The sequence below is a fragment of the Mustela nivalis genome (assembly GCF_964662115.1).
Source record: "Mustela nivalis genome assembly, chromosome: 5".
NCBI classification, from domain to species: Eukaryota; Metazoa; Chordata; class Mammalia; order Carnivora; family Mustelidae; genus Mustela; species Mustela nivalis.
Genome location: NC_139024.1, coordinates 120,498,199 through 120,522,878, shown reverse-complemented (window position 1 = coordinate 120,522,878; position 24,680 = coordinate 120,498,199). Strand labels below are relative to the sequence as shown.

General features: G+C 55.1%; 3 protein-coding genes across 8 annotated transcripts; 2 read left to right on the top strand and 1 right to left on the bottom strand.

The window, feature by feature from the left end:
- Positions 1–38: 38 nt before the first annotated feature.
- DXO (decapping exoribonuclease) lies at positions 39–2,382 on the bottom strand. 3 transcript variants are annotated; one of them, XM_082732684.1, is made up of 7 exons: positions 1,991–2,382; positions 1,492–1,896; positions 1,125–1,360; positions 817–1,036; positions 563–698; positions 332–426; positions 39–247 (listed from the first exon to the last, which is right to left on the bottom strand). In XM_082732684.1, exons 2-7 carry the CDS (start codon positions 1,845–1,847, stop codon positions 97–99), a joined length of 1,194 nt encoding a protein of 397 aa, XP_082588810.1. In that variant the 5' UTR covers positions 1,848–1,896; positions 1,991–2,382; the 3' UTR covers positions 39–96. The 3 variants fall into 3 exon arrangements, with proteins under 3 accessions (XP_082588810.1, XP_082588811.1, XP_082588812.1); XM_082732685.1 differs by having other exon boundaries at positions 1,492–1,853; positions 1,991–2,347; XM_082732686.1 differs by lacking the exon at positions 1,991–2,382 and having other exon boundaries at positions 1,437–1,685.
- WHR1 (winged helix repair factor 1) lies at positions 2,340–9,044 on the top strand. 4 transcript variants are annotated; one of them, XM_082732689.1, is made up of 7 exons: positions 2,340–2,602; positions 2,705–2,841; positions 6,855–6,950; positions 7,206–7,345; positions 8,101–8,198; positions 8,313–8,460; positions 8,604–9,044. In XM_082732689.1, exons 1-7 carry the CDS (start codon positions 2,503–2,505, stop codon positions 8,647–8,649), a joined length of 765 nt encoding a protein of 254 aa, XP_082588815.1. In that variant the 5' UTR covers positions 2,340–2,502; the 3' UTR covers positions 8,650–9,044. The 4 variants fall into 4 exon arrangements, with proteins under 4 accessions (XP_082588815.1, XP_082588814.1, XP_082588816.1 ...); XM_082732688.1 differs by having other exon boundaries at positions 2,389–2,602; positions 2,684–2,841; XM_082732690.1 differs by lacking the exon at positions 6,855–6,950 and having other exon boundaries at positions 2,417–2,602; positions 2,684–2,841.
- A 602-nt stretch (positions 9,045–9,646) lies between these two features.
- On the top strand, positions 9,647–23,712 carry LOC309865830 (complement C4-A-like). Its single transcript, XM_082732677.1, has 41 exons — positions 9,647–9,823; positions 9,960–10,158; positions 10,360–10,561; positions 10,767–10,837; positions 10,921–11,006; positions 11,182–11,264; positions 11,439–11,535; positions 11,702–11,807; positions 11,949–12,081; positions 12,519–12,634; positions 12,739–12,915; positions 13,062–13,247; positions 13,383–13,568; positions 13,729–13,887; positions 14,136–14,262; positions 14,437–14,508; positions 14,787–14,984; positions 15,079–15,190; positions 15,281–15,351; positions 15,630–15,769; positions 15,885–16,094; positions 16,334–16,385; positions 16,494–16,583; positions 16,718–16,927; positions 17,106–17,181; positions 17,347–17,503; positions 17,601–17,717; positions 17,817–17,988; positions 18,205–18,437; positions 18,512–18,679; positions 19,027–19,086; positions 20,026–20,119; positions 20,199–20,385; positions 20,522–20,612; positions 20,776–20,850; positions 22,198–22,300; positions 22,455–22,544; positions 22,644–22,742; positions 22,853–22,936; positions 23,205–23,337; positions 23,468–23,712. Exons 1-41 carry the CDS (start codon positions 9,759–9,761, stop codon positions 23,607–23,609), a joined length of 5,229 nt encoding a protein of 1,742 aa, XP_082588803.1. The 5' UTR covers positions 9,647–9,758; the 3' UTR covers positions 23,610–23,712.
- Positions 23,713–24,680: the final 968 nt, after the last annotated feature.

Here is a 24,680-nt window from a genome sequence, read left to right as displayed (position 1 = left end):
GCAGGGTCGACTCAGGCAAAAGACATAGCAAGAAGAACCACCTAGAAATATGCTTTTATCTGTGCACACAGAGACAGGACCAGCCCTTTCAAGGTCTCAGTCTTTGGGGGAAGGTGTCCTGGGGGCTGATGGGAGGTCCCGGGTCACAGCTTCCACGTACCATGTGGGCAGGAAGACGTAGGGTGCGTCTTGATGTTTAGACACTGTGACTGGGCTGCCAGGCTCCCAGGAGAAGAGATAGACAAGCCTAGGGGGCACATGGAGTCACAAGTTGAGGGCTGGAGGAGAGCTCCGGGGACCCAGGGGGCAGGGACAGAGCTGAAAGACTCACCTGGGGTCATCCTGGACAACTGTGTTCTGGGCAAAGCTAAGGAAGGCAGCACAGAAGTTCATGCACACGGAGGGATTCCAGCCATCACGGTCATTCTAAAGAGGGCCAAGGAGGAGGGAGAAGATAGGCAGTGAGGGGGCAGGGAGGGGAAGACGGACTACAGCCGGGAACACTGGACCTGTGGCCCTGGTGTGGGGGATGCAGGTGGGAGCTGCGACACCGCTGCCTTACCCTGACATACTCGAACATCTCCATGGTAGGAAAGGTCTTGAGGGAACAGACGAAACCCTCTGGGTTACGGAAGCCAGCAACGACGTTTGGGACCCCCAAAAGGAATGACTGAGCCCACCATTTTAGCAGCTTATGTCTGTCAGGAAAGGCAAGGGGTCAGTAGGACCTTTCCTCCACCCTCCAGCTTCTTCTCTCAGGTCCCTTTTCCAGCTCTCTTGTTCTAGGCTCTCACCCTACCCAACCCCATTCTGAACCTGTAGAAGTTCCTCCAGTGGCCAGGCCTGTGCATCTCCTTGGAAGTCTTGAGCTCCACATAGCAGGCAGGGGGCTGTGTGCATGGGGCCCGGGGGTCCATGCAGTCTACCTCCCCCGAGAAGAGTAGACGGTGGTTTCCCAGGCGGCTGCGTAGCACAGAGCAGAAGGCCACATTGGTGTTAACCTCCCCGGAGGGATCTGGGAAGCTTCCAGGTTTGTCTGCACAAGGAGAGAAATGGCAACAAGGGTGGGGACTTTCAATCTCTGGGGAAGAGCATGTAGGCTACAGAGCAGGGGCAACTCTCACCTGCACACATGTACTGCTCAAACTTGTACCCCATGTACATAAGCTCCCGGAGGAGGGGTGGCCGGGCAAGCCTCTGGGCCCGAGCTGCTGGTGTCTCTACTTCACTCAGGTACAGTGTCCCCTGGAAGCGGGAGGCCGCCAGCTGCCAGCCCTCCTGCTGCTCATACGGTGTCGTCAGCAATTTTGTCAGGTGCCCCCGCCATGTCACTATGGCCTCTGCCAGCCAGCCTGGACCCCTAAAGGGAGGAGTTAGAAGCATTAGCTCAGATGATTTCCCCAAGAGCCTACGTTCCTTCTAAAGACTGAACTCACTCCAGCTTAGAGGGTAGGTGCAGATCTCTAGATCTGTGTGCTGTACTTTGCTCACCCCTCCAGCTTGCCTCGGTGATCCAGGAGCCAGTGCAGCAGGTGGTCCAGCCCCTCTTGGAGCTCCTCATCTCTGGGTTGGTATCGATCAGGGTATCCATCTCTGAGGTCAAAATTGGGGCCTTGGTCATTGGTAGGGGGTGGGCTGTAGTAGCGCAAGGCTTGAGCATCTCCGTGGTACTGGCGTTGTGCATCCAGAGAGAAGCAGCCCAGTTCGGAAGGGCGCCCATAGAAAGGAAAGGGCCCAGTATAGAGGGCAGGGTCTGTGGGCAGCGAGGATGCTGGGCTGGTGAGTTTGTTCCGAGGCTCAGCTACCTCTACATTCTCCAATTTTCTCTTGTTCTCTCTGCGATCCATGAGGTCCTAAGAACGGAAGGTTGGGAAGTTATCCTTTCACAGAGGAGCCCTGGAAAAGGGAGACTCTGGGTTAGGACTAGGCGAGCCTACTGATGGCCAGGCTCTGGCCCTGGAACAGAACCAAGGCCAGGTGCATAGCCCACCTTTTCCCTTGCCCTATATCCCCGCCTCCAGATGCTCCAAACGCAGTAAGCTGAGGAAGGCTGTCCGGGCTCACAGCAAGGATCTAATTGTCCCAAAGCCCGCCAACCTCGACCTCCACCTCCGCGGAGCTAAAGCGACAAGGCAGGTACGTCCGGAAGACGGGGTGGCACGCAAAAGTGGTTTTCCGCCCTCCAAGACGCAATCATGCAGCGACAGTGGCTGGCAGACCCCTCAGCCGCGCGGGGCGGGGAGCGCTTCATCCCGCCGCCCACGCGTTCCGGACTCTCAGAGCCGGCGGAGGCAGCGGATCCCGGCAGGCGTGCGGCGACGCTCCTCCCCCCGCCGGCTGAAAAGGCAAGTTGACGCCGCTTCCGTCTCACGTCATTCTTCTTCCGCCGGGCAGACCGGCCTCCCGGGAGCCTGAGGTCACTGCTGTGCGCCGGAAGACGCTGTCTCCTTGGCCCCTTGTCTCAACACAGACCTCTTCCCCGGCCGCCTGACATCCCGGGATATGAGCCGGAAGAGACAGCGCCTGGTCCCGGACGCCTTTGGGCTGAAGAGGCGGCGGGAGCGAGGACAGGCAGAGGCGGATCCTCTAAGGGGCGAGTCGGGTAAGCGCGGCCGCCCCAGGGCGACATGGGGAGCGGCGGGCGGTGGGAGAACGGCGCCCCCCGCCCTCCTTCTCGCCGCAGTGACCCGGTCTCTCCGCCCAGGGTCGGCGCGCGCGGCGGTCGCCGAGCTGGTGCAGCTGTTCCCGCGAGGCCTGTTCGAGGACGCGCTGCCGCCCATAGCGCTGAGGAGCCAGGTGTACAGCCTCGTGCCAGACCGGACGGTGGCCGACCGGCAGCTGGTGAGCGGCGTCGGAGCGACAGACGGAAGCAGCTTCCCGGCCTCGCGGGCGCTCCCGAGGGTCCCCATCACTCAGACGCTCGGTGGCTCCGCCGGCCCTCGGCCGCTCAGCGGGCGTTCGGGCCCTTTGGGCCGGTCCTTGCGGGGCCAAGGAAAATGCCACAGACCCTGTTAGAAGACCCAGAGGCAGTAGGGAGCATGCCACATCGTGCAAGTGGAAGAGCGACTCTTGGGAAAACGGAGTCTTCGGGCACAGTTGGATCTTTACAGCGCTGGGAATGCAGGCGGGCGTCAGGTCGCGGCGCAGGCCTTGTGCGGCGGTGGTGTTTCTGACTTAACACGGAAGGCGATAAGCTAGCAGAGAATGTTAATCAGGAGAGGGAACGCTGTGTTGCGTGGATTGGAGGGAGTGAGATGAGACGGGGAGATCAGTGAGGAAGATACTGCATCGGAGAACTGGCGAAGGTCTAAATGAGGGGAGAGCAGTAGGGAGGGCGAGGGTGGGTGAAGGTGGAGGGGAGTGGGGAAGAGGGAAGAGTCCAGGAAGAGTCAGATTTTCTGGATGATGGGGATTGAGTGGTTGGTGGAGTGAATAGAAGAGGAGGGCACTGGGGCACCTGGGTGGCTCAGTGGGTTAAAGCCTCTGACTTCAGCTCAGGTCATGATCCCAGAGTCCTGGGATCGAGCCCCGCATCGGGCTCTCTGTTCCACGGAGAGCCTGCTTCCTTCTCTCTCTGCCTGACTCTCTGCCTACTTGTGATCTCTCTCTGTCAAATAAATAAACAAGATCTTGAAAAAAAATGTATCTTTATAAAAAGGAGGGCACTGAGTTGTTTGGGTGGATGATAGGTTTGATTTTGTACAAGTTGGAGGTGCATGTGTAGCATCCAAAGGCAAGTGTGTAGTGGACAGTTGGATATGAGGGACTGGAGAGAATTCTGGGCCAGTGATACTAGGTTTGGAGTGGTTGAGGTATGAGCAGTGGTTCAGTTTGTGGATGTGGGTGAGATTGGGTAGGAAGAGTGAGTAGAGGAGTAATTTGTAACCTTTTTACAAACTTTAAAAGATAATGAAAGTTATGACTCTTCTCACAAAAATGTATACGTGCCACATACATACAAGATGTATGTGCATTTTTGTGGGGGAGGGTATGTTGTTTCATGGGTCCTCGGGTCCAGGGTTAAGGACCTCGAGTGTAGAGTGAAAGGACCAAATCTACAAAATTGAGAGATACCTATGTTTAAGGCAGTCCTGAGTTCTGTTTCAGAATTATCTGGGCTGCTTATTCAAAAATAAAGGTTCCTGGGACTCACCTAAAGCTAATAGATGCAGATCTTTTGAGTGTAGGACCTGGGAATCTACATTTTGAATTACTGTCTCAAGTGATTCTTCCTTAAGATTTGGGACCCATTGATGTGAGGGGAAAGCATAGGAAGAGGAGTCTCTGGAAGAAGCTGAGAAGGAATTGCCGGAGTTAGGAGGAACCACGGAAGAGGCGTATTGAGAAATCACGTAGATTGTCAAGGAGGTGGAGTAGCTGGCAGTGTTAGAACCCGTGATTTAAGACAGTGGTCAGTATAGGGATTAAGTAAAATAATATCCAAAATCTGTCCATTGGATTTAGCAGGTGGAAGATTAATGGCATCCTGTCAGGATGAAAGGAGGGAAGAAAAGGAAGATGGAGACTAGCTCCACTCTCATGAGGAAGTGAGTTAGATGGAACCACTCCTTATAGACTATTTGTTGTTTTTTTAATTTACTGATGTTAGCCTAAATTTTAAAAAAGCTTTAAAAATGCATAAAAGAAAATATAAACACACACACAATTAAAAAGTGTTCATAAAGCAGATATCCATTTAACCACTACCCAAGGCCACCTATAGCTACATACATCAATCTCCAGTCAAAAGGACTTAATGTCCCTTGGTGGTAACTATGGTCCTAACTGGTACAATAGTCGTTCCTTTGGTTCGCTTTATACCATCTGTGTGATAACCTGTAAATGACATAGCTTAGTTTTATCCATTTTTGACCTTGAGATAAACAAAATCATACTGTATATATGTACATACATATATATGTACTATATTTATATCTTGTTTCATTAGGAGAATACTTTTGAAATTCTCAGTTTCAAATAGTTCAGTAGCAATAGTTCATACACTTTCATAGATTTCTATTTTGTGAATATGTCTCATTTTGTTCTAGTGAAAAAAATTATGTTTCTAGGCAATCTATCATCTGAATTTTCTTTCTTTCTTTTTTTTTTTTTTTTAAGATTTTATTTATTTGTCAGAGAGAAAGCAAGCGAGAGCGAGCACAGGCAGACAGAGTGGCAGGCAGAGTCAGAGGGAGAAGCAGGCTCCCTGTGGAGCAAGGAGCCCGATGTGGGACTCGATCCAATGATGCTGGGATGATGACCTGAGCTGAAGGCAGCTGCTTAACCAACTGAGCCACCCAGGCGTCCCTATCATCTGAATTTTCAAATTTATTGGCATAAAATTTGTAGTCTCATTTTATTGTTTATTGGATGTGTAGCAATGATCCTTTTTTCATTCTTTATATTGATTATCTCTGCTTTATCTAGTCCACCCATCCCTCCCCCCCCAACCGTTTTCTTGGTCAGTCTCATCAGTGGCTTATCAATTTTAATAGTTTTATCAATAGGGAACCTGGGTGGCTCAGTGGGTTAAGCCGCTGCCTTCGGCTCAGGTCATGATCTCAGGGTCCTGGGATCGAGTCCCGCATCGGGCTCTCTGCTCGGCAGGAAGCCTGCTTCCTCCTCTCTATCTCTGCCTGCCTCTGCCTACTTGTGATCTCTGTCTGTCAAATAAATAAAATCTTTAAAAAAAAAATAGTTTTATCAATAGCTTTGTTGTTTTCTTGTACACATATTTTCTATTTTATTAGTGTTTATTCTCCACTGTTGTGTTTCTTTTACTTTTTTCTGATTAATTTCATCCTCTCTTCACTTCTAATATATGCATGTCAAGTTGTAGTTTATCTTAGTCATGTGCAGGTATATATATATAGTTTTGGTATATATTTTTGGCTACCTTTCAGTTTAAAATATGTTCTAACTTCTTTTGTCATGTTTTTTCTTGGACCGAGGGTTGATTAGGAATGTATGTCTTAATTTTAATCTGTCTTTAATTTTAATGTATGTGTGCGTTTTCATATTACCTATTTGTCACTGATTTCTGACACAAAAGATACTGTGGTCAGGGAACATAAACAATATGATTTTAGTCATTTGAAGTTTATTGAGATTTGCTTTGTGCTATGTGTTCAGTTTTGCTAAATATTCTATATATATTTGAAGAGAATATGTATTTTTCAGTTATTAGTTTCTTAGTAACTAAAGTTAATGCAAGTTATTTCCTTACCTCTGTTTGTTCTATGAGTTTCTGAGAGGTGGATTAATTAATTTATGTGATTATGGATTTGCTAGTATCTTTTCCCTACCTTCTCACCTTCCCTCACCCAAAGTCTTGACTGTTAATTCCTTGAAGGCAGGGTCCATGTCTTAATCACTATCTTATTTTAGTGTCTGGCATATGATTGGAAAATACATATTGATTTCTTTTTTTTTTTTTTTAAAGATTTTATTTATTTATTTGACAGAGAGAGATCACAAACAGGCAGAGAGGCAGGCAGAGAGAGAGAGGAGGAAGCAGGCTCCCTGTTGAGCAGAGAGTCCGATGCGGGGCTCGATCCCAGGACCCTGAGATCATGACCTGAGCCGAAGACAGCGGCTTAACCAACTGAGCCACCCAGGCGTCCCCATATTGATTTCTTGATAGGCAGCTGATGAGGTGGGTGGATGGGAAAGTGGGTAACTAATTTGAAAAGACTATTTAGTAATCCACCTGATTCTCTCCCCACAGTTTTTTCTTTGCTTAGAGAAAAATTCCCAGTGTTTGCAATAAAATATCCCTGCCCCAAAGTGCCCAGAATATATCAGAGTATCTTACCCTGATACCATTCTTTTTACTCCCATCTCCCTGGAGACAGAAGGAGCTTCAAGAGCAGGGGGAGATCAGAGTCATCCAACTAGGCTTTGACTTGGACGCCCATGGAATTATCTTCACTGAGGACTACAGGACCAGAGTGCGTGTAACTGTGTGTGTGTGTCATAGGGTGTGGGGGGCAAGCAGGGAAGTTGGAGAATGGAAATAAAGAGACAGTTTTTCCACTCTGTGTGTTACAGAGAGGACACAGAGCTCTGGTCCGTAGTAATATAAAGGAGAAGAAAAGGAGGTAGAAGGACATGAGCAAAAGGGAAAACGGGAGGAGGAATATCCTGGAGATGGTCAGTAGAGGCTGAGGTTGGGGCCAGACCTCATCTCTCATCTCTGGTTCCAGGTCCTCAAGGCCTGCGATGGCCGACCATATGCTGGGGCAGTGCAGAAGTTTCTGGCTTTGGTACTTCCAGCCTGTGGGGACCTTAGCTTCCAGCAAGACCAAATGACACAGACCTTCGGCTTCAGGGACCCAGAGATCACGTGAGACTTGGGGGAGTAACAGAGCTCAGGCATCTGAGACTTCCCTGTATCCATCCAGTCCCATCCAGCTTTGTCCTTTTGGTGAACCTGCCAAAAAGATAGATGGACTCTTCTTTTTAGGAAAATGACCTTAATTTGTGCTCCGCCCATAAGAGAGGAGGCCTGTTTTTATCTGAGTCCTTGGAAAGAGCCCTAGTCTAGAATTCAAGAGATCTGGGTGACTAATCCAATGAATTTAGAGGCCTGGCAGGCACCATAAATGCCTATTGTGAACCCTGCTGAGACTAAGAGAATTGAGAATGGTAGGAGCTTGGATGCCCCTAAAACCTACATTAAAAAGCAGTGACCGGACAAGGGCAAAATAAAGATTCCATTTCAGGGGGCCTTATCTGGCCCAGGCTCCCTATTTCTGGAAGAAAGGCCCTTGTTTCACCCTTGGGGTTGGGCTGAGGCTGTGTCAGGGCATGTGGTCAAGGAGGGCTTCTAGAAGCAGAAGGTGATTTAGTTGAACAAGTAATAATAATGCAAAAGAAAGGGGGTGGGGAGTAGGAGCCGGGGACAATCCAAGCAGAGGAATGGAAGCAAGGCCGGGCACCAAACAGCAGGGTGGGAACGAGAACCATTCCAGGGTGGGCTTCTGTTCCTTAGTCCCTTTACATGGTTGCCCATTTGGGGAGACTGTTCAAGCATCAGTGGGCAGGAATAGGATTCTCAGAGCTCAACTCTTCTCTCTCCTGACTCCCCACCCTCCTTAGGCAGCTAGTGAATGCTGGAGTGCTCACCGTCCGAGATGCTGGGAGTTGGTGGCTGGCCGTGCCTGGTGCTGGGAGATTCATTAAATATTTTGTTAAAGGTATTCTATCCGCATCTCAAGTCTTCACCCGCTTAAGAACGAACACCTTTGGGTAGTTTCTCGGGGCCCAGGCCTTATTCCCCTTTCCCCTCTTCTGTGCCATTTCTTCTCCAGGGCGCCAGGCTGTCCTTGGCATGGTCCGGAAGGCCAAGTACCGGGAGCTACTCCTATCAGAGCTCTTGGGCCGGCGGGCACCTGCCACGGTGCGACTCGGCCTCACGTACCACGTGCATGACCTCATTGGGGCGCAGCTGGTGGACTGGTGAGTCTCACCCCCAGCCTCTGGCAGATCACCAAGCAGTGACCCAAGGTTGGATTCCCTCTGCCATATTCCAGGTCACGCTCTGAGTTTTCCCCGGACTTTAGGCCTGGGGATCTGGCTCCAGCCTCGTCTTTCTTTTGCAGTGTCTCCACCACTTCTGGAACTCTTCTCCGCCTGCCGGAGACCTGAGGATTCTCCTCGTCATTGCATACCTCCCCAGAGTGGGGTGAGAGGGACCCAGGAGTACTGCCCAGTGGTGGCTGAGACAGGGTCACCTTGGCAAGGCATGGGAGCCCAGATGATTGTTGGCGTTGCTTCTGCTCAAAGGGTCAGATGCGATTGCTGCTGTTTACCTGGGCTCTGACCCAGTGGTGGGGTTTGGGCAATGCTTCTCTGCCCTTCCATGGAAGTGGAGCCAGAAAGCAGGCCAAGGCCATGGCTATTGCCTTTCCTGTAGCAAAGTCTGCTGTCACTCTCTTGGGATAGGAAGACAAGATTTCTGGGGAGGCTGGTGAGGGAGGGCAGAGTCCTCTGTTCTATATATCAAGGTAAAACTGCCAAATAAAGTACTTCTGCCTGTGCGATTCCCTGGATGTCTTTGTTTAATGTGGTGTATCTGGGCGCCTCATTTGTGGGTAGAGTTAAAGCCAGACTTGAGCCTGAGCTTTGCCTCGTTGTTCAGAGAGATAAAAAAAGGACACTGAGGTCAGTTCTCCCTATGGGAGATAAAGGTATACCTGATCTAAACAACAGAATTTCTGTTAAGGCCTGCACAAAGCAAAGGTCTGGTGTCGTTCAGGTTTTGTGGGGGTTGTAGTTAGAGATAAGCGTCTTGTACCTTGTTTTGTAAAGATTTTTATGAATGAGCTTGTGTCTCCAACCATGTACATTGAACTATGCCCACACATACTGGAGAATGTGTGTGTGTGTGTGTGTGTGTGTGTGTGTGTGTGTGTACACGTGTGTGTGTATGTATGTGCCCTCAGATACACCTAGTACGGGGGCTATCCGGGGCACTGGGATGAGAGGGGTTAACACAGAAGGACAGAACACAACTCTGGGCCATGATTTCCTCATTCCCTCAGAGACCCAGGTGTCCGGGGTGTTGTCCTCCCTCCCCCTGCCCCTACTAAATACTGGGCCTGGGGCCAGTTGCATTTCTTGCCTGTCACATGGTTTCCCGGCTGTGCTGGGCCAGGGGAGGAGCAAGTTCCACAGTCAAATCTGCTCTAAGCCCTGGGTTGACCAGAGAGGAGTAGGCAGGCAGACGGGTCTGATCCCTCTTGGGTCCTCCAGCCATGAGGATCCTCTGGGGGCTGATCTGGGTGACCAGCTTCTTCACCTTATCCCTGCAGAAGCCCAGGTCCTGGAAGAGGGACACTAGTGCTTGAGTGGGACAGGGCTGGTCATGGGAGAGCTGACATGGGGGACGTGATGGAGGAATGAGGAATGGAGGGGCCCAGGGGCGCTGAATGCAGACCCCTTCCTGTTCTCCCTAGGTTGCTCCTGTTTTCACCTTCTGTGGTTCACTTGGGGGTCCCCCTCTCAGTGAGGGTGCAACTCGAGAATGTTCCCCAGGGACAAATAGTGACAGGATCAGTGTTCCTGAGAAACCCATCCAACTTGAATGCCGTCTGCTCCCCAAAGGTGGACTTTTCCCTCAGCTCAGAAAAAGACAACGTACACCTTAGCCTCCAGGTAACTAGCCTCCACTCCCTTCTACTGCTTCTTAGTCACTCTCACCCTGCTCCCCTCTGTCTTCTGTTTGGTCATCTCATTGGCCTACCTCCTCTCTCTTCTCCCCCCACTCCCCACAGTTACCTTTTCTGTTTCTGTCTCCATCTCTGGTTTTTTCCTTCTGCTCTGTTTCTGACCTGCTCCTTCTGCCTCTCCTGACAGATCTCCCCGAAAAATGCAGAGACCTGTGGCCTCTACCGCCTCCTCCGTGGCCCCGAGGTCCAGCTGGTGGCCCAGTCACCATGGCTGAAGAACTCTCTGTCTAGAAAGACAGACATTCAGGGCGTCAACCTGCTCTTCTCCTCTCGCCGGGGACACCTCTTTCTGCAGACCGACCAGCCCGTTTATAACCCTGGCCAGCGGGGTGAGTCGGACTCCAGGGCCTCTGCCTTTGACTCCCAGCCTGCTCAAGGCATGTTTGGTACCCCGTGAGACAGCCTGGACGGTGCCACACAGGAAGGCTGCTTGGCAAATATTTGTTGCCCTCCCCCTTGCTCCCTGGAAGCGGTGGGGGCCGAGGCCCACCTTTGCAGATGGATTCCTGCTCAGCTCTTGCCCTTCTCTCCCAGTTCGATACCGGATCTTTGCTCTGGATCAAAAGATGCGTCCATCCTCTGACACCCTTACGGTCACAGTGGAGGTGAGTCCCTGAGCTCTCTGACCTTCATCAGCAGGGCTGCTGATCTGACCTCCCATCCATGACCGCTTCTACTCCCACTGCAGAACTCTCATGGCCTCCGTGTGAGGAAGAGGGAAGTGTACACTTCCTCCATCTTCCAGGATGACTTTGTGATTCCCGATATCTCAGAGTGAGCCCCCTCGACCTGGTGACGGTCCCTCCTGTGCCCATCTCCCATGGCTCTTTGCCTCCAGCACCCAGTCAGACCTTGAGCCTCTCTCACAGCTCTGGTTTTCCCCCAGTTGGTCCTCTGGCTCTCCATGGGCCTCTTGCACAAGTGGGCTGAGCCCCTCCCCCATTTGTAGGCCAGGGACATGGAGGATCTCAGCCCGGTTCTCAGATGGCCGAGACTCTAACAGCAGTACCCAGTTTGAGGTGAAGAAATATGGTGAGAGCTGGAGATGGCGTGGGACAAGCATCTCCTTTCCTGAAGGAGATACGGATAGAGGGGGAGGCGGTGGGGCAGGGCAGGGGCAGGGAGGTATGGGTGCCACAGCCCCAAGGGAAGTTTTTGAAGGGTCCTTTCGCTAGTCTGACCTGCCACCCCTTCACACTGGGTCAGTCCTTCCCAACTTCGAGGTGAAGATTATTCCTGGAAAGCCCTACATCCTGACAGCGCCTGGCTTTCTCGATGAGATCCAATTAGACATCCAGGCCAGGTAACTCTCTCATCCTCCATGTCCTCCACGTGGGGCACCCAGGGTTCCCCATTCAGTCTGAAGGAGCTGTGAAGCCCTGCCTCCCCGCTCTGCCCCCTGCCCCCACCCTGAGACATTGGCCTTATTTCCTAGACCCACCCTCTTCCCACTCTCTACGTGGTGGTAGGTACATCTACGGGAAGCCAGTGCAGGGGGTGGCATACGTGCGCTTCGGGCTCCTGGGTGAGGATGGTGCTAAGACTTTCCTTCGGGGGCTGGAGAATCAGACTAAGGTAGGAGGGAGGGTGGGGATGTGGGGGAGAGGAGGAGAGTGTTGGGGAGGGGAGGAAGGTGTGGGGGAAGGGAGGAGGGTGTCAGGGTGGGGAGGAGGGAGACAAATCTCACCCCAGGCCCTGTTTTCTTTTTCACTCCAGCTGGTAGATGGCCAGTGCCATATTTCCCTCTCAAAGGCTGAGTTTCAGGGTTCCCTGGAGAAGCTTCAAGTTAACATTGCCGACCTCCCTGGGCTGCGCCTCTATGTTGCCGCTGCCATCATTGAGTCTCCAGGTGAGAGGCCTCCCTGATTGTAACCCCAGCCCCCCGCCTCTGACCTGGAGCTGACCCTCTGTTCTCCAGCATCGACACCATTCCCTACTCTTACCCTTATCTTGTACCCAAAGCCAGGAAAGACCCAGGAGACTGTCCCTCCCCAGCTGTGTTTCTGGGTGGTTTCAGGAGAAGGTAACCCTTTCACTGTCTCAATTTTTTTTTCTTTACCCGTCTTTCCGTCCATCCGGCAGACACAAGTTACACTCCGTCCGTGGGCTAGGTCCCGTGCTGGCCTCAGCACACAGAGATGAGTACAAGACGGCCCGTGCCCTCAGGAGTCTGAGGAGCTGAGTGTCTCGTGGGCAGGAAACACTCGAGCTGTGGTCACCCTGGCTCTCCCACTCCTCTCTCCGTGGCTCTCTGTCCTCCACCTCTCTCTGCCGCATCTATTGCAGGGGGAGAGATGGAGGAAGCAGAGCTCACATCTTGGCGTTTTGTGTCATCTCCCTTCACCTTGGATCTTAGCAACACCAAGCGACACCTTGTGCCTGGGGCCCCCTTTCTGCTGCAGGTCTCTTTTGGAGGGGGAGGATGAGTTGGGGGTGGGGTGTTGTCAGGAGGGTACGGGGCTTCACTGAACAGTCTTCTTTATCTGTCTCTCCCCTGCTCACCTAGGCCCTGGTCCGAGATATATCTGGCTTCCCAGCCTCTGGCATTCCTGTCAAAGTTTTGGCCACTCTGTCTCCCGGATCTGCTTCTAGAATCCAGGACCTTGAACAAAACACAGATGAGCGTGGCCAAGTCATTGTTCCCATCGTTACGTCAAAGTCCATCTCAGAAGTGCAGCTCTTGGTAGGACCTCCCACTCATGGGACAGGGTAGGGGAAGGAAAGAAAGGTTGGCCAGTTTCCTGAGAATCCACTTCCTGGACTGGGGGAAGAAGGTGGTGACCAGGGTCCTTGGCATTGACTGTACCCCTGCCCTGCTCCTCTTTCTAGGTGTCCGCAGGCTCCCCTCATCCAGCTGTAGGCAGGCTCACCGTGAGAGCCCCACTCTCAGGAGGCTCCAGGTTTCTGTCCATTGAGCGGCTGGATCCTCGACCTCCTCGTGTTGGGGACACTCTCATCCTGAACCTGCGAGCTCTGGGCGTCAGTGAGGACAGCTTCTCTCATTACTACTACATGGTGCGCAGAAGCTGGGCTGTTGAGGATGGAGTGTGGGGTGCAGAGAGGATCTCAGGGAGGAGAGAGCCCTTGGGGTAGAGGGAACTGTTTCAGGATTGGGGGTGTGCAGTGAAGAGGAAACCACTCTTGCCTCAGATCCTGTCCCGGGGCCAGATTGTGTCTATGATTCGAGAAGCCAGGACGGACCTGACCTCAGTCTCCGTGTTTGTGAACCATAACTTGGTACCCTCCTTCTACTTTGTGGCCTTCTACTATCATGGGGATGTCCCAGTGGCCAACTCCCTGCGCGTGGACGTCCAGGCAGGGGACTGCGAGGGCAAGGTAACTGGCCTTCGGAGAGGCGGCACGTCTGTGTGTTGGGAGGTCAAGAGAGAAAGAAGACAGAGTGATTGTGAGCAGAGCATGGATTTGGTTTGGGGTACACTGAGGGCTGAAGGAAGCTCTCCCCACTCTGATGCCCCCCTCCTCTCACCTCTGCCAGCTGGAGCTGAATGTGGACAGCATCAGGGAGTATCGTCCTGCGGAGTTTGTAAAGCTCCGCCTGCAAACAGACTCGCCAGCCCTGGTGGCGCTGGGGGCCGTGGATACGGCTCTGTATGCTGTGGGCGGGAGTTCCCACAAACCCCTCAACATGGCCAAGGTTTGTCTGGACCCTCCGTTCTTGCCAGCCCTCCCTCCCCTGTGGGGCTCATTGTCCTGGAACCAGCCCTGAGGTCTCACTCAATCTCCCCACAGACTCCCCGCTGAGCTTCCCTCAAGCCCCGGGCCCTGCGGTCTCTATTTCCCCACTCTCTTCAGGGTTGCCCATGCCCTGCCTTCTCACCCAGAGCTGGGTGGCCCATCTGGGTCCCTCAACTCATCTGCAACTTCCCGGCCTTTTCTTGCCAGGTCTTGGAAGTTATGAACAGCTATGACCATGGCTGCGGTCCTGGAGGTGGGGACAATGCCCTTCAGGTGTTTGAGACAGCTGGTCTGGCCTTTTCTGATGGAGAACTGTTGACCTCATCCAGAAAGAGTGAGAACAGAGGAGGAAGGGGAGTTGGGTGGTGGGACAATCAGGAAGGAGGAGGGGCCTGAGGGTGTAAGATGAGAAGAGCGATGGTGGGAAGGGTGGGGCCAGGGAAAGAAGGTGGGAAGGGGAGGTGGGACCCCTATCCCTGTGCTGGGCTGCAGTCCTGCTTTCTATCAGGTCTGAGTTGTCCCAAAAAGAAAACCCGGAATAAGAGAAACGTCAACTTCCAAAAGGCGATTCATGAGAAATGTGAGTTATGGGCGCCTGTGCAGCTCTCCACTTGGCCCAAGGGTTAGGGTGATGGGGTCTCCCTCTTGGCTGCTCTGCTCCTCAGTGAGCCCGCATATGGTATTTGGGGCCAGAGACCCAAATTCTGGGGTTGAAGGTAGAGGGAGACTCTCTCCATTGGCCAGGAACTTGAGTTCCTGGTCTCTCAGGGTGAGTCTTTGTGTATCTAGAGGTCTGGGTGGGAAATGAGATGTGTCTCTGTGGGGTTCCCCTGTGCACACCCTCCCCCGGCCCTGCAGTGGGCCAGTATGCTTCCCCAGAAGCCCGGCGCTGCTGCCAGGATGGGCTGACGAGGCTGCCCATGATACGCTCCTGCGAGCAGCGGGCGGCTCGGGTGCGCCAGGCGGCCTGCCGGGCACCCTTCCTGTCCTGCTGCCAGTTTGCTGAGAACCTGCGCAAGAAGTCCCGCTCCAGGGGCCAGGTGGGCCTTGCCCGAGGTGAGGCTCTGGGTGGGGTTGGGGGACTGGCAAGAGTCTCTCTGGAAGGGCAGAATGGTTCCCCTCCTGATTCCCCCACGCTGTGGTCCCCTAGCTCTGGAGGTCCTGCAAGAGGAAGACCTGATCGATGAGGATGACATTCCTGTGCGCAGCTTCTTCCCGGAGAACTGGCTCTGGAGAGTGGAAAAAGTGGACCGCTTCCTCCAGTGAGGGGGTGTGGTGGGCCTGGCCTTGGCTCTGGGCTGGTCTGGAGCCAGCCCAGGGTGTGACCAGGCTTCTCGCCTTTCCTACTGCAGATTGTCCCAAATGCTCCCTGACTCTCTCACCACATGGGAAATCCACGCTGTGAGCTTGTCTGGAAAGACAGGTGAGACAGTTTTGCCTGGACCTCAGTCCCCTGCCCCATCCATCTCCCCCTGACCGAGGCTTCCCACCGAGCCCTTCGCTCTTCATACAGAACTGGGGGCAGACCCCTGGGGACGTCTGCACTGGCATGTGCTGGGGTGGGGAGGCTAGGGAGTGGCAGCAGGTGGGGGGCAGAAATGGGTCACCCCCTGCCCCTCCCTCCTGGGACCCTGTGGCCATGACACCCCCAGACCGCTGGTCTCTGCCCCCTCTGCTACACCCACCACCCCCATCCACCAGGCCTGTGTGTGGCCACGCCGGCCCAGATCCGAGTGTTCCAGGAATTCCACCTGCACCTCCGCTTGCCTGTCTCTGTTCGCCGCTTTGAGCAGCTGGAGCTGCGGCCTGTCCTCTACAACTACCTGAATAAAAATCTGACGGTGAGGCCCTGCAGAAGCCCGAGCACACAGGGAAGTGGATGGGAGCTGGGGCAGCGGGAGGGTGGGGGGCCAAACCGGCCTGAGGCTCCGGCCATCCCCATCTTCCTGCACCTAGGTGAGCGTCCATGTGTCCCCAGTGGAGGGGCTGTGCCTGGCTGGAGGTGGTGGGCTGGCCCAAAGTGTCCTGGTGCCTGCAGGCTCTGCCCGGCCTGTTGGCTTCTCTGTGGTGCCCACGGCGGCAGCGGCTATGTCCCTGAAGGTGGTGGCTCAAGGGTCCTCGGACTTCCCTGTAGGGGACGCAGTGTCTAAGGTTCTACAAATTCAGGTGACTGGAGCAGCCCCGAATCCAGCCCCTCAGAGTCCCAGATTTACACCACCCCCCCAACCCCATACCCTCTCTGCTGGCCAGACACCTGAAACCATGCCTTGGTCTGTTTACATCTTCTATAATTCTGATCCCACTCTGCCCCTGATGCTCAAACTCCAAGTCCTAGGGAAAATGCATTGGGAGGGGCAGGTCATAGTACTGTGTGGCCTCTCATAGCTGTGTTTCCCCCGAGACAGAGAGAAGGGTCCATCCACACAGAGGAGATTGTCTATGAGCTCAATCCCCTGGGTGAGTGGCCCCCTCCTCCAGCCACCAGTGTCCTAATGGGGTTGTAGGTGTGTGGGGGGGGGGATGCTGGCAGCCAACCAGATGGCCATCTTGGCCCATCCCCCACAGATCACCGAGCCCGGACCTTGGAGATTCCTGGCAACTCTGACCCCAATGTCATCCCAGATGGAGATTTCAGCAGCTTTGTCAGGGTTACAGGTGGGAGTATTCTTTGTCTCTTCCCAGGGGCAGCCTCAGATTCATGTGGCACCCAGGGACCCCTGTTTGATCCCACGACTCCACGGGTCTCCAGACCTGGTCTCTGACCCTTAAACCTCCATCTCCCCCTATAGCCTCAGAACCACTGGACACTTTGGGCTCTAAGGGGGTCTTGTCACCAGGAGGCCTGGCCTCCCTCCTGAGGCTTCCCCAGGGCTGCGGGGAGCAAACCATGCTCCTACTGGCTCCAACACTGGCTGCTTCCCGCTACCTGGACAAGACAGAGCAGTGGAGCACGCTGCCCCCTGAGACAAAGGACCATGCTGTGGATCTGATCCAGAAAGGTTCTGGGCATGGGGCAAGCAGGCGTGGGGCTGGGAGAGGGCAGTTCAAGGCAGAGGGGGAGACCACCTAGCTAGAAGGGAGAAGGAAGGGGTTGCCTGATGGGAATGGGGAGTGTGGCCTTGGGTACATGTGGTGGGAGAGCGAGCATCGCCTCAGCAGCTGCCTCTTGTCTCCAAGGCTACATGCGGATCCAGCAGTTTCGGAAAACAAATGGTTCCTATGGGGCTTGGTTGCATCGGGACAGCAGCACCTGGTGAGGTTGGGAGAATGTTTCCCGGTCTCTGCGGGGGGCCGGGGCTGGGGGAGGGGGCAGAGCCAGATATAGTGGGAGGGTGAATAACCAGGTGCCTGGGTGAGTGAAGATGTGTCCCCTACGGGGACCAGTCCCTGTCCCCAGCCATTCCTCCCTCCCCACCAGGCTCACGGCGTTTGTGCTGAAGGTACTGAGTCTGGCCCAGGAGCAGGTGGGCGGCTCACCTGAGAAGCTGCAGGAGACGGCCAAGTGGCTGCTGTCCCAGCAGCAGGCGGATGGGTCATTCCAGGACCCCTGCCCAGTTTTACACAGGGACATGCAGGTTTGGGGTTGGGAGACAGAGGTGGGAGGGCGGTCCCTGCCCCTCCCTGCTCCTCCCTGCTCCTGGCTGACATCTTCTCTCCATCCCCTTCAACTAGGGGGGCCTGGTGGGAGATGATGAGACTGTGGCGCTCACAGCCTTTGTGGTCATCGCCCTTCAGCATGGGCTGGCTGTCTTCCAGGATGACATTGCAGAGCAGTTGAAGCAGAAAGTGGTAAGAGTGTTTGCCCTTTCCTGGTCCCCAGCTCTCCCCCTCTCTCCCCAGGAACCCAAGTGTCCAGCTTTCTTGATCTTCCTCCCCTCTTTCTCCTAGGAAACCTCCATCATCAGAGCGAACTCCTTCTTGGGGGAGAAAGCAAGTGTTGGGACCCTGGGTGCCCATGCTGCTGCCATCACGGCCTATGCCCTGACTCTCACCAAGGCTTCTGAGGACCTGCGGGATGTTGCCCACCGCAACCTCATGGCCATGGCCCAGAAGACCGGGGGTGAGCGCCAAGGGTGTCCTGGTAGTGAGCCTGGGTCTTGGGGGACCTGGGACCCCTGAGTATGCCCAAAGGGAGAAATTGAATGAAGACCTCAAGAAGTAATGAAAGCCTAAGGGATAATTGGGCAGAATTTGGAGAGCTCAATATGGGGAGTGTCAGAGGGCCAGGCAACTAGCCCTGTCCACCATTCACCTGTGGGTCTCCCTTTACTTCCAGATAACCTGTACTGGGGCTCAGTCCCTGGTTCTCAGAGCAATGCCATCCCACCCACCCTGGCTCCTCAAGGCCCAGCAGATCCCATACCCCAAGCTCCAGCCGTGTGGATTGAAACCACAGCCTATGGCCTACTTCACCTGCTGCTTCGGGAGGGCAAGTCAGAGATGGCCGACTATGCTGCAGCCTGGCTTACCCACCAGGGCAGTTTCCAAGGCGGGTTCCGCAGCACCCAGGTAGGGGCTGCCAGGGGGCTTCAGGGGTGGGTGGTCCCGAGACCGAGTGCCTGAGTGCCAGCCCACCTCCCCAGGACACAGTGATAGCCTTGGATGCTCTATCTGCATACTGGATTGCTTCCCACACCCTTGAAGAGAGGGCACTCAACGTGACTCTTAGCTCCATGGGCCGCAGTGGGTTCAAGTCCCACGAGCTGCAGCTGAACAACCACCAAATTCAGGGGCTGGAGGAGGAGTTGCAGGTGAGCCACTCCTTTACCTGGCTTGCCTCCCCCACTCCTGGGCCTCCCGTGGCCAGGCTGGAAGCCAACCCTGCCTCCCCCCACCCTTGTGGAATCCCCATGGCATCTCTGCTTGATGTCCTTGTGGGAAGACCTATTTGCCACGTGACCTGGAGAAAGTCACCTAATCTCTGGGCTTTGTTTTTCTCATCTCAAAATTAATATATGGGTAGTCTACCCAACAGGGTTTTTAGGAGGCTGAGGTGAGGTGTCAGCTCTGTGAGTGGGTGGGAGAGGAGATGAACTGGAACAACTGTGTGCCCTTGTGTGCCCCTCTGATATCCCTTTCCCTTGTCCATTCCTGCAAGTTTTCGTTGGGCAGCAAGATTAACGTGAAGGTGGGAGGCAACAGCAAAGGGACCTTGAAGGTGAGAGCCAGCAGCACTGAATGCCTGGGACCCCAGCAGGGAGGGGCCGTGGTCTTGAGTGGGAGGCCTGAGGGGGAGCTCATGGTGAGCAGGGAAGGAAGGAAGGAGATGCCCCTGAGTGGGTGGACCCCCTTACTGGTCTGGGTGCTCCCCCCGACTCTGGTCTCTGCCCTCTCTGGGCACCTGTCCTCTCCTTCTACCCTGATCAGTGCTGATGACATACATACCAGCACCTCAACCCAGGCCTCTCGCCTGAGCCACAGGCCCCACATGTCACACAGCACCTCAAACCCTTTCTTCCTCCCGGGTCCCCTCACCTGACCGATGGGGCCCCTTCCCCTCAGGAGCCCAGCCACTGCTCTGGAGGCCATCTTAGTGTCCCCACCTCCACCCTTCCTTATGGCCCCAGCATCTTGTCCTCGGCTCCCCTGCTGCCCAGGGCCCATGCCACTTGTTTCCTAGACTCTGCTAAGATGGTGTTGGAACTTCTCCCTAACCTGTATCTCACCCCTCTGATCCACTGTGCACACTACCATGAGATCAGCCTTCCAAAAACACTAGTCAGACTAGCCCTGGAGAAAAGTCAGACTCTTCCACCTATACAACTGAGCATCTGCCCACCTCCCTCGCCAGACAAATCCCCTTTGTCCCAAGTGACAAACTTGTTCTTCTCCTGCAAGCTTTGGCCAGAAGCCTTTCCTGAGCTTTCCATTCCAACCTCTTCTGGGCCCCATGTAGAGTGCTCGCCCCTGAGGCAGGACCCTGTCCCTGGTCTCACCGGGTCTCGCAGACCCTGGGCCACCCCCTTAATGGACTGGTCAGGAGGGATAAGAGGGGTGGAGGGCCTGGAACCCCTCAGCCTAGGGGATGGTCCAGGTGTGGCCTGGGAGAAAGGTCTGGGCCCCAAACGTACCCTGTTCTCACCCCTTGTTGAGCTAGATCCTTCGTACCTATAACGTCCTGGACCTGAAGAACACGACCTGTGAGGACCTTCAGATTCAAGTTACCGTCATGGGCCATGTTGAATACACAAGTGAGTGTTGGGGCTGCAGGCCTTTGGGCCCCGAGGGGGCCGGAGCCAGCAGCCAAGCCACCCCACTGTCCCTGTGCAGGGGAGGCCAATGAGGACTACGAGGACTATGTGTATGAGGAGCTGCCAGCCAAGGATGACCCAGATGCCGGTTCCCAGACTGTGACACCCCTGGAGCTGTTTGAGAGGCGGCGGAATCGCCGCAGGCGGGAGGCCCCTGGGGTGCCTGATGACCAGGAGTCCAGAGTGCAGTACACTGTGTGCATCTGGTAAGCACAGGGGACGGGGGTGGGTGGTTACGCCGGACATGGGGCACTGCCAGGCCAGGAGATAGAGGCAGGGCAGAGGCCAGGGCTGGGTGTCTGTCACCCAGAGCATGTGGGCCCTGGACTTGTCTCTCTGCAGGCGGAATGGCAAGGAGGGGCTGTCGGGCATGGCCATTGCCGATATCACTCTCCTGAGTGGATTCAGCGCCCTGCGTGCCGACCTGGAGAAGGTGCAGTCAGTTGCCCAGGCGGGAGGAAGGGGGGCGGTTGGGAGGATGGGACTCCTTGTGCCCCAGGAGCTCGGGTCCATCCCTGAAGCTATCCCAGCCGCTGAGCCCTGTCTTGTGTATGGGCCGGGGCCACCTCCCTGTGACCATCTGTCCTTCCCCACAGCTGACCTCCCTCTCTGACCGCTACGTGAGTCATTTTGAGACCGAGGGTCCCCACGTCCTGCTGTACTTTGACTCGGTGAGCAGGGAGGGGCGACACAGGTAGGGTGACTGTGGGTTTACTAAGCACGGGTGACCTGAGAGAGGACGTGTGATGGAAGCAGAGAGACAGGATGAGAGTGTGTTGGAGCAGAGTTAGGGGCAGGCCCGGGAGGCCGCCCTGCCTGTGGGCGATGGGGGCCGAGCTCCGGTGCTGCTCCAGGGCTGGTGCCTGTCTGCAGGGAAGGACTCGAGAGTGAGCCCTTCATAAAGCTGAATTTACGCAACTCAAAGGCCGCCTTTGTTGCTTGTTGTTGACCTTTCTAGTTTTTTGGTTTTTGTTTTTTAGATTGAAGTATATTTTCTTTTCCAAAGTGATGACAGTCATAGAGGATTTGCTTTTGCCTTTCCAAGCCATTTTTGGCTAAAACAAAGAATCATTAACCCTCTGATGGCCCTCAAACTTTTTTTGAGCATTAGCTGTAATCTCTTGGAGAAAATGTGAAAAAGATGTAATACTGTAACACCTTTAGCCAGGTGTGTAGGGGTTGAGGAAGGCCCCCCTAGCCCAGTGCTTGTAGAGGGGCCAGACCCCATTAGCCTCAGAAGTCAAGAAGAGGAGTTTCATTGAACACAGTGGCAGATGAGAAGCCAGGAAGATTTTGGATGAGGAGTTGACTTAAGCAGCATGGCTCGGGAGGGAGACTGGTAGGGAACCGGGCTGGACCAGACCAGTGTAGTGGGGGTGTGAGGAGAGGGGTCCGGATATAGGCCATGAGGATGGGCAAGTGACAGCACCTGCCGTTATGTTATGACACATAAAGGGGGGCCTGGGTGCGTCAGTAACGAAGCAAGGCCTTTGTGATGGGACCTGGGGGTGGGCTTCTGGGGGTAGGCAGAGTGAATTTGGGGAATTTCTATGTCCCACAAGAATCCTACTGCAAGAATGAGGCTGAGTGTTTAATTTGGGAATCATCAGCCTGGAAGGGTTTGGTGAAAGCCAAGGAGCGGTTGAGACCTCCTCAGGGGAACGCGGTGGACCCGAGGAGCCAGGGTCAGGGACTGTGCCTCTGGGAGGGAAGAAGAGGGATGGTCAGGCATGACAAGGTCAGAACCAGGGATGGCCAGAAGCTAACCCTGAGCTCAGAGAGTTTCATGCAGAACGTGTCCATGATGTGAGGGCACTGGAGACTGGGACGAGGTCACTGTCTGGCAGTGACGTGAGCAGAGACCTCGGGGTTTTTAGAGTTTTTAGAGTTCCGGAGCTGGAAGGTACTAGCATGTGAAAGACACTGAAGATAAGACTAGATACAGGTCAAGGAGATGTGGCACAGCGGCCTGCAGGGCCCAGGGGGTATGTCCTGACATCTCCTCCCCACCCTGCCAGGTCCCCACCTCCCGGGAGTGCGTGGGCTTTGGAGCTGTTCAGGAAGTGCCTGTGGGGCTCGTCCAGCCGGCCAGCGCGGCTGTGTATGATTACTACAACCCTGGTGAGCGCTTGGGGGGCTCTCGGCAGGTTTGGAATAGGTGTCCCCATATGGGACATCAGGAAGGGGGGTCAGTGCCGGTGGCAGTGATGTTCCCCTTGGGACAGGGGTGACAGTGTTGGGGGGGTGTGCATTCTAACTGTACTCTGTCCTGCAGAGCGCAAGTGTTCTATGTTTTACGGAGCCCCCACTAAGAGCAAACTCTTGTCCACATTGTGCTCTGCTGATGTCTGCCAGTGTGCTGAGGGTGAGAGTTGGGGCTGGGGTCAGGGGGCGGGGTGAGGGGAAGCCAGTGAGGCTGGGGCCTGAACTGGCTCATCTGTCCCCCGACCCCCACCCCCGGCAGGGAAGTGCCCTCGACAGCGTCGTGCCCTGGAGCGGGGGCTGCAGGATGAGGCTGGCTACAGGATGAAGTTTGCCTGCTACCACCCCCGCGTGCATTACGGTCCGTGTGCCCGCACCCCCGCCCCCCCGGCCCAGCTCTGTAATTGGGCTCGCGCCTCATGACCGCTGCTGGAACAAACCTGTGCTCCCTTCCCTTAAACTCCCTCGCAGGCTTCCAGGTGAAGGTCCTCCGAGAAGATAGCAGAGCTGCCTTCCGCCTCTTCGAAACCAGAATCACCCAAGTCCTGCACTTCAGTATGAAGGGGCTGGGGCTGGGGGACTTAGGGAGCCGAGGTTGGGATTTGTGGCCCGGGTGCCCGGGACAACAGATGTTTGGAGGCTGAGCTCAAAGCCTCTCAGCTTCTTGGAAGCTCTGGACTTGGCCATAAATCGAAAAGCAGTCGTACATGCCCATTAGGAGCAGTGAGGGCTAAGCGAGAGGCTCCGTGCTCAGCCCTCGGCCCTCACTGGTCCTGTACCTTCCGTTCGCCTCTTATAATTCCTGTGCACCTTATCCTCTCAGCCAAGGACACCAAGGCCACTGTCCGTCAGACCCGAAACTTCCTGGTTCGAGCCTCTTGCCGTCTTCGCTTGGAACCTGGGAAAGAATATTTAATCATGGGTCTGGATGGAGTTACCTTTGACCTCAAGGGAGAGTGAGTTCTCTGGGCCTTGCTCTCCTCCCACATGAGGGAACGGATGGATCCCCAGCATGCAGACCCTGCCTCACCAGAAGCCAGGTGCCCATCCTCCCCACCCCTGCTGACTGCCCTTTTGCCTCTGCAGTCCCCAATACCTGCTGGACTCGAATACCTGGGTAGAGGAGATGCCCTCTGAACGCCTGTGCCAGAGCACCCGCCATCGGGCAGCCTGCGCCCAGCTCAGCAACTTCCTCCAGGAGTACGGCACTCAGGGCTGCCAGGTGTAAGGGCTGCCCTCCTCTTCCCCCGGGGATGCCTGGGCGGTCTCTTTGCCCAGTGGACACGGCTCCAGGTGGTTCCAGGGGTTCAATAAAGGCCTTTGGCAGCAGAGTGTCAGTGTGTGTCTCCAGGATTGAGAGCAGTGCCCCCAGACCCCTGCCAGCCATGAGACCAGGGTTTGCCTAATCTGAGGCTCCCAGAGCCTGCATGACCCTTGGGGTTGTCACTCTCAGATCATTCCCTGGGAGCTCAGTCCATCTGCAAAGCACACTGAGCGGACTTGGGACCCCTGCAGCCTGCACCCTAAGGGTCTGGCACCACAGCGAGGCCTCCCTCCACAGCCCTGCTGCCACCAGTCCCTGTGGCCTCAGACGATGCTCGAGCTCAGCCGAGCGCCACTGCCCTTCCACCTGACGAGTGGCTGACGGCCACACGTTTCCCACTCTGCCCTTGTGCAGCTTTGAGTTCTGGGGTCTCCTGCTTGTAGCTGACGTCTGGTTTCTTGAAAGCAGATGGTTGACACTTGATCTCCTTACCAGTGGTTCGGGAACTTTCCTGGCGTTGTGCAGTGACTTTGGTCTGGGTGTTAACACACTGAGTCTGCAGCTCTACTGGGTCCAATCTCCCCACCTGCCTGCCTCACTCTCCCCCATTTGGTGGCACCCCTTGGGTCATCAGGGCTGATTGGAAATCCAGCTAGAGAAATGGGCTGCATTTAAGAAAATGAAATAGAAAGCGGGGTTGACGGAAGCGGAATCCGCAGCAGCCTGGCCTCCGATCGGGTAGCTGCAGTTTGTGGGGCTCTCCCTCCAGGCTGTGCCCTATGCCAGGTCCCCATCCTTGAGACGTGGGATGTTCGGGAGCTGCCTGGTCCTCTGGGGCATGTAGTTGGGGCACCTGATCCAATCTGGGGGCAGGGAGAAGGCAAGGGCTTCCTGGAGGTGACCTCTAATGTGGGTTCTGAAAGTTGAGGCATCACGCAGAGAGAGTGGGGATGGGTGAGGGTATTTGAGCAGATGATGGAGAATAGGAAAGACCCAGAGGCCAGGGTCAGGACAGAGCCCATCTGTGGGCACTGC

Excerpts from the sequence above, each read along its gene's own strand:
- DXO (XM_082732684.1), bottom strand. The coding sequence starts at position 1,847 with ATGGATCGCAGAGAGAACAAGAGAAAATTGGAGAATGTAGAGGTAGCT. Across the intron at positions 699-816 it reads CACTGGAGGAACTTCTACAG|ACATAAGCTGCTAAAATGGT; the intron begins GTTCAGAATGGG and ends CTTTCCTGACAG. Across the intron at positions 427-562 it reads AGATGTTCGAGTATGTCAGG|AATGACCGTGATGGCTGGAA; the intron begins GTAAGGCAGCGG and ends GGCCCTCTTTAG.
- WHR1 (XM_082732688.1), top strand. The coding sequence starts at position 2,503 with ATGAGCCGGAAGAGACAGCGCCTGGTCCCGGACGCCTTTGGGCTGAAG. Across the intron at positions 2,603-2,683 it reads TCCTCTAAGGGGCGAGTCGG|TGACCCGGTCTCTCCGCCCA; the intron begins GTAAGCGCGGCC and ends TTCTCGCCGCAG. Across the intron at positions 2,842-6,854 it reads CGGTGGCCGACCGGCAGCTG|AAGGAGCTTCAAGAGCAGGG; the intron begins GTGAGCGGCGTC and ends CCCTGGAGACAG.
- LOC309865830 (XM_082732677.1), top strand. The coding sequence starts at position 9,759 with ATGAGGATCCTCTGGGGGCTGATCTGGGTGACCAGCTTCTTCACCTTA. Across the intron at positions 17,718-17,816 it reads AGCAGTTGAAGCAGAAAGTG|GAAACCTCCATCATCAGAGC; the intron begins GTAAGAGTGTTT and ends TCTTTCTCCTAG. Across the intron at positions 20,120-20,198 it reads GGGCCATGTTGAATACACAA|GGGAGGCCAATGAGGACTAC; the intron begins GTGAGTGTTGGG and ends GTCCCTGTGCAG.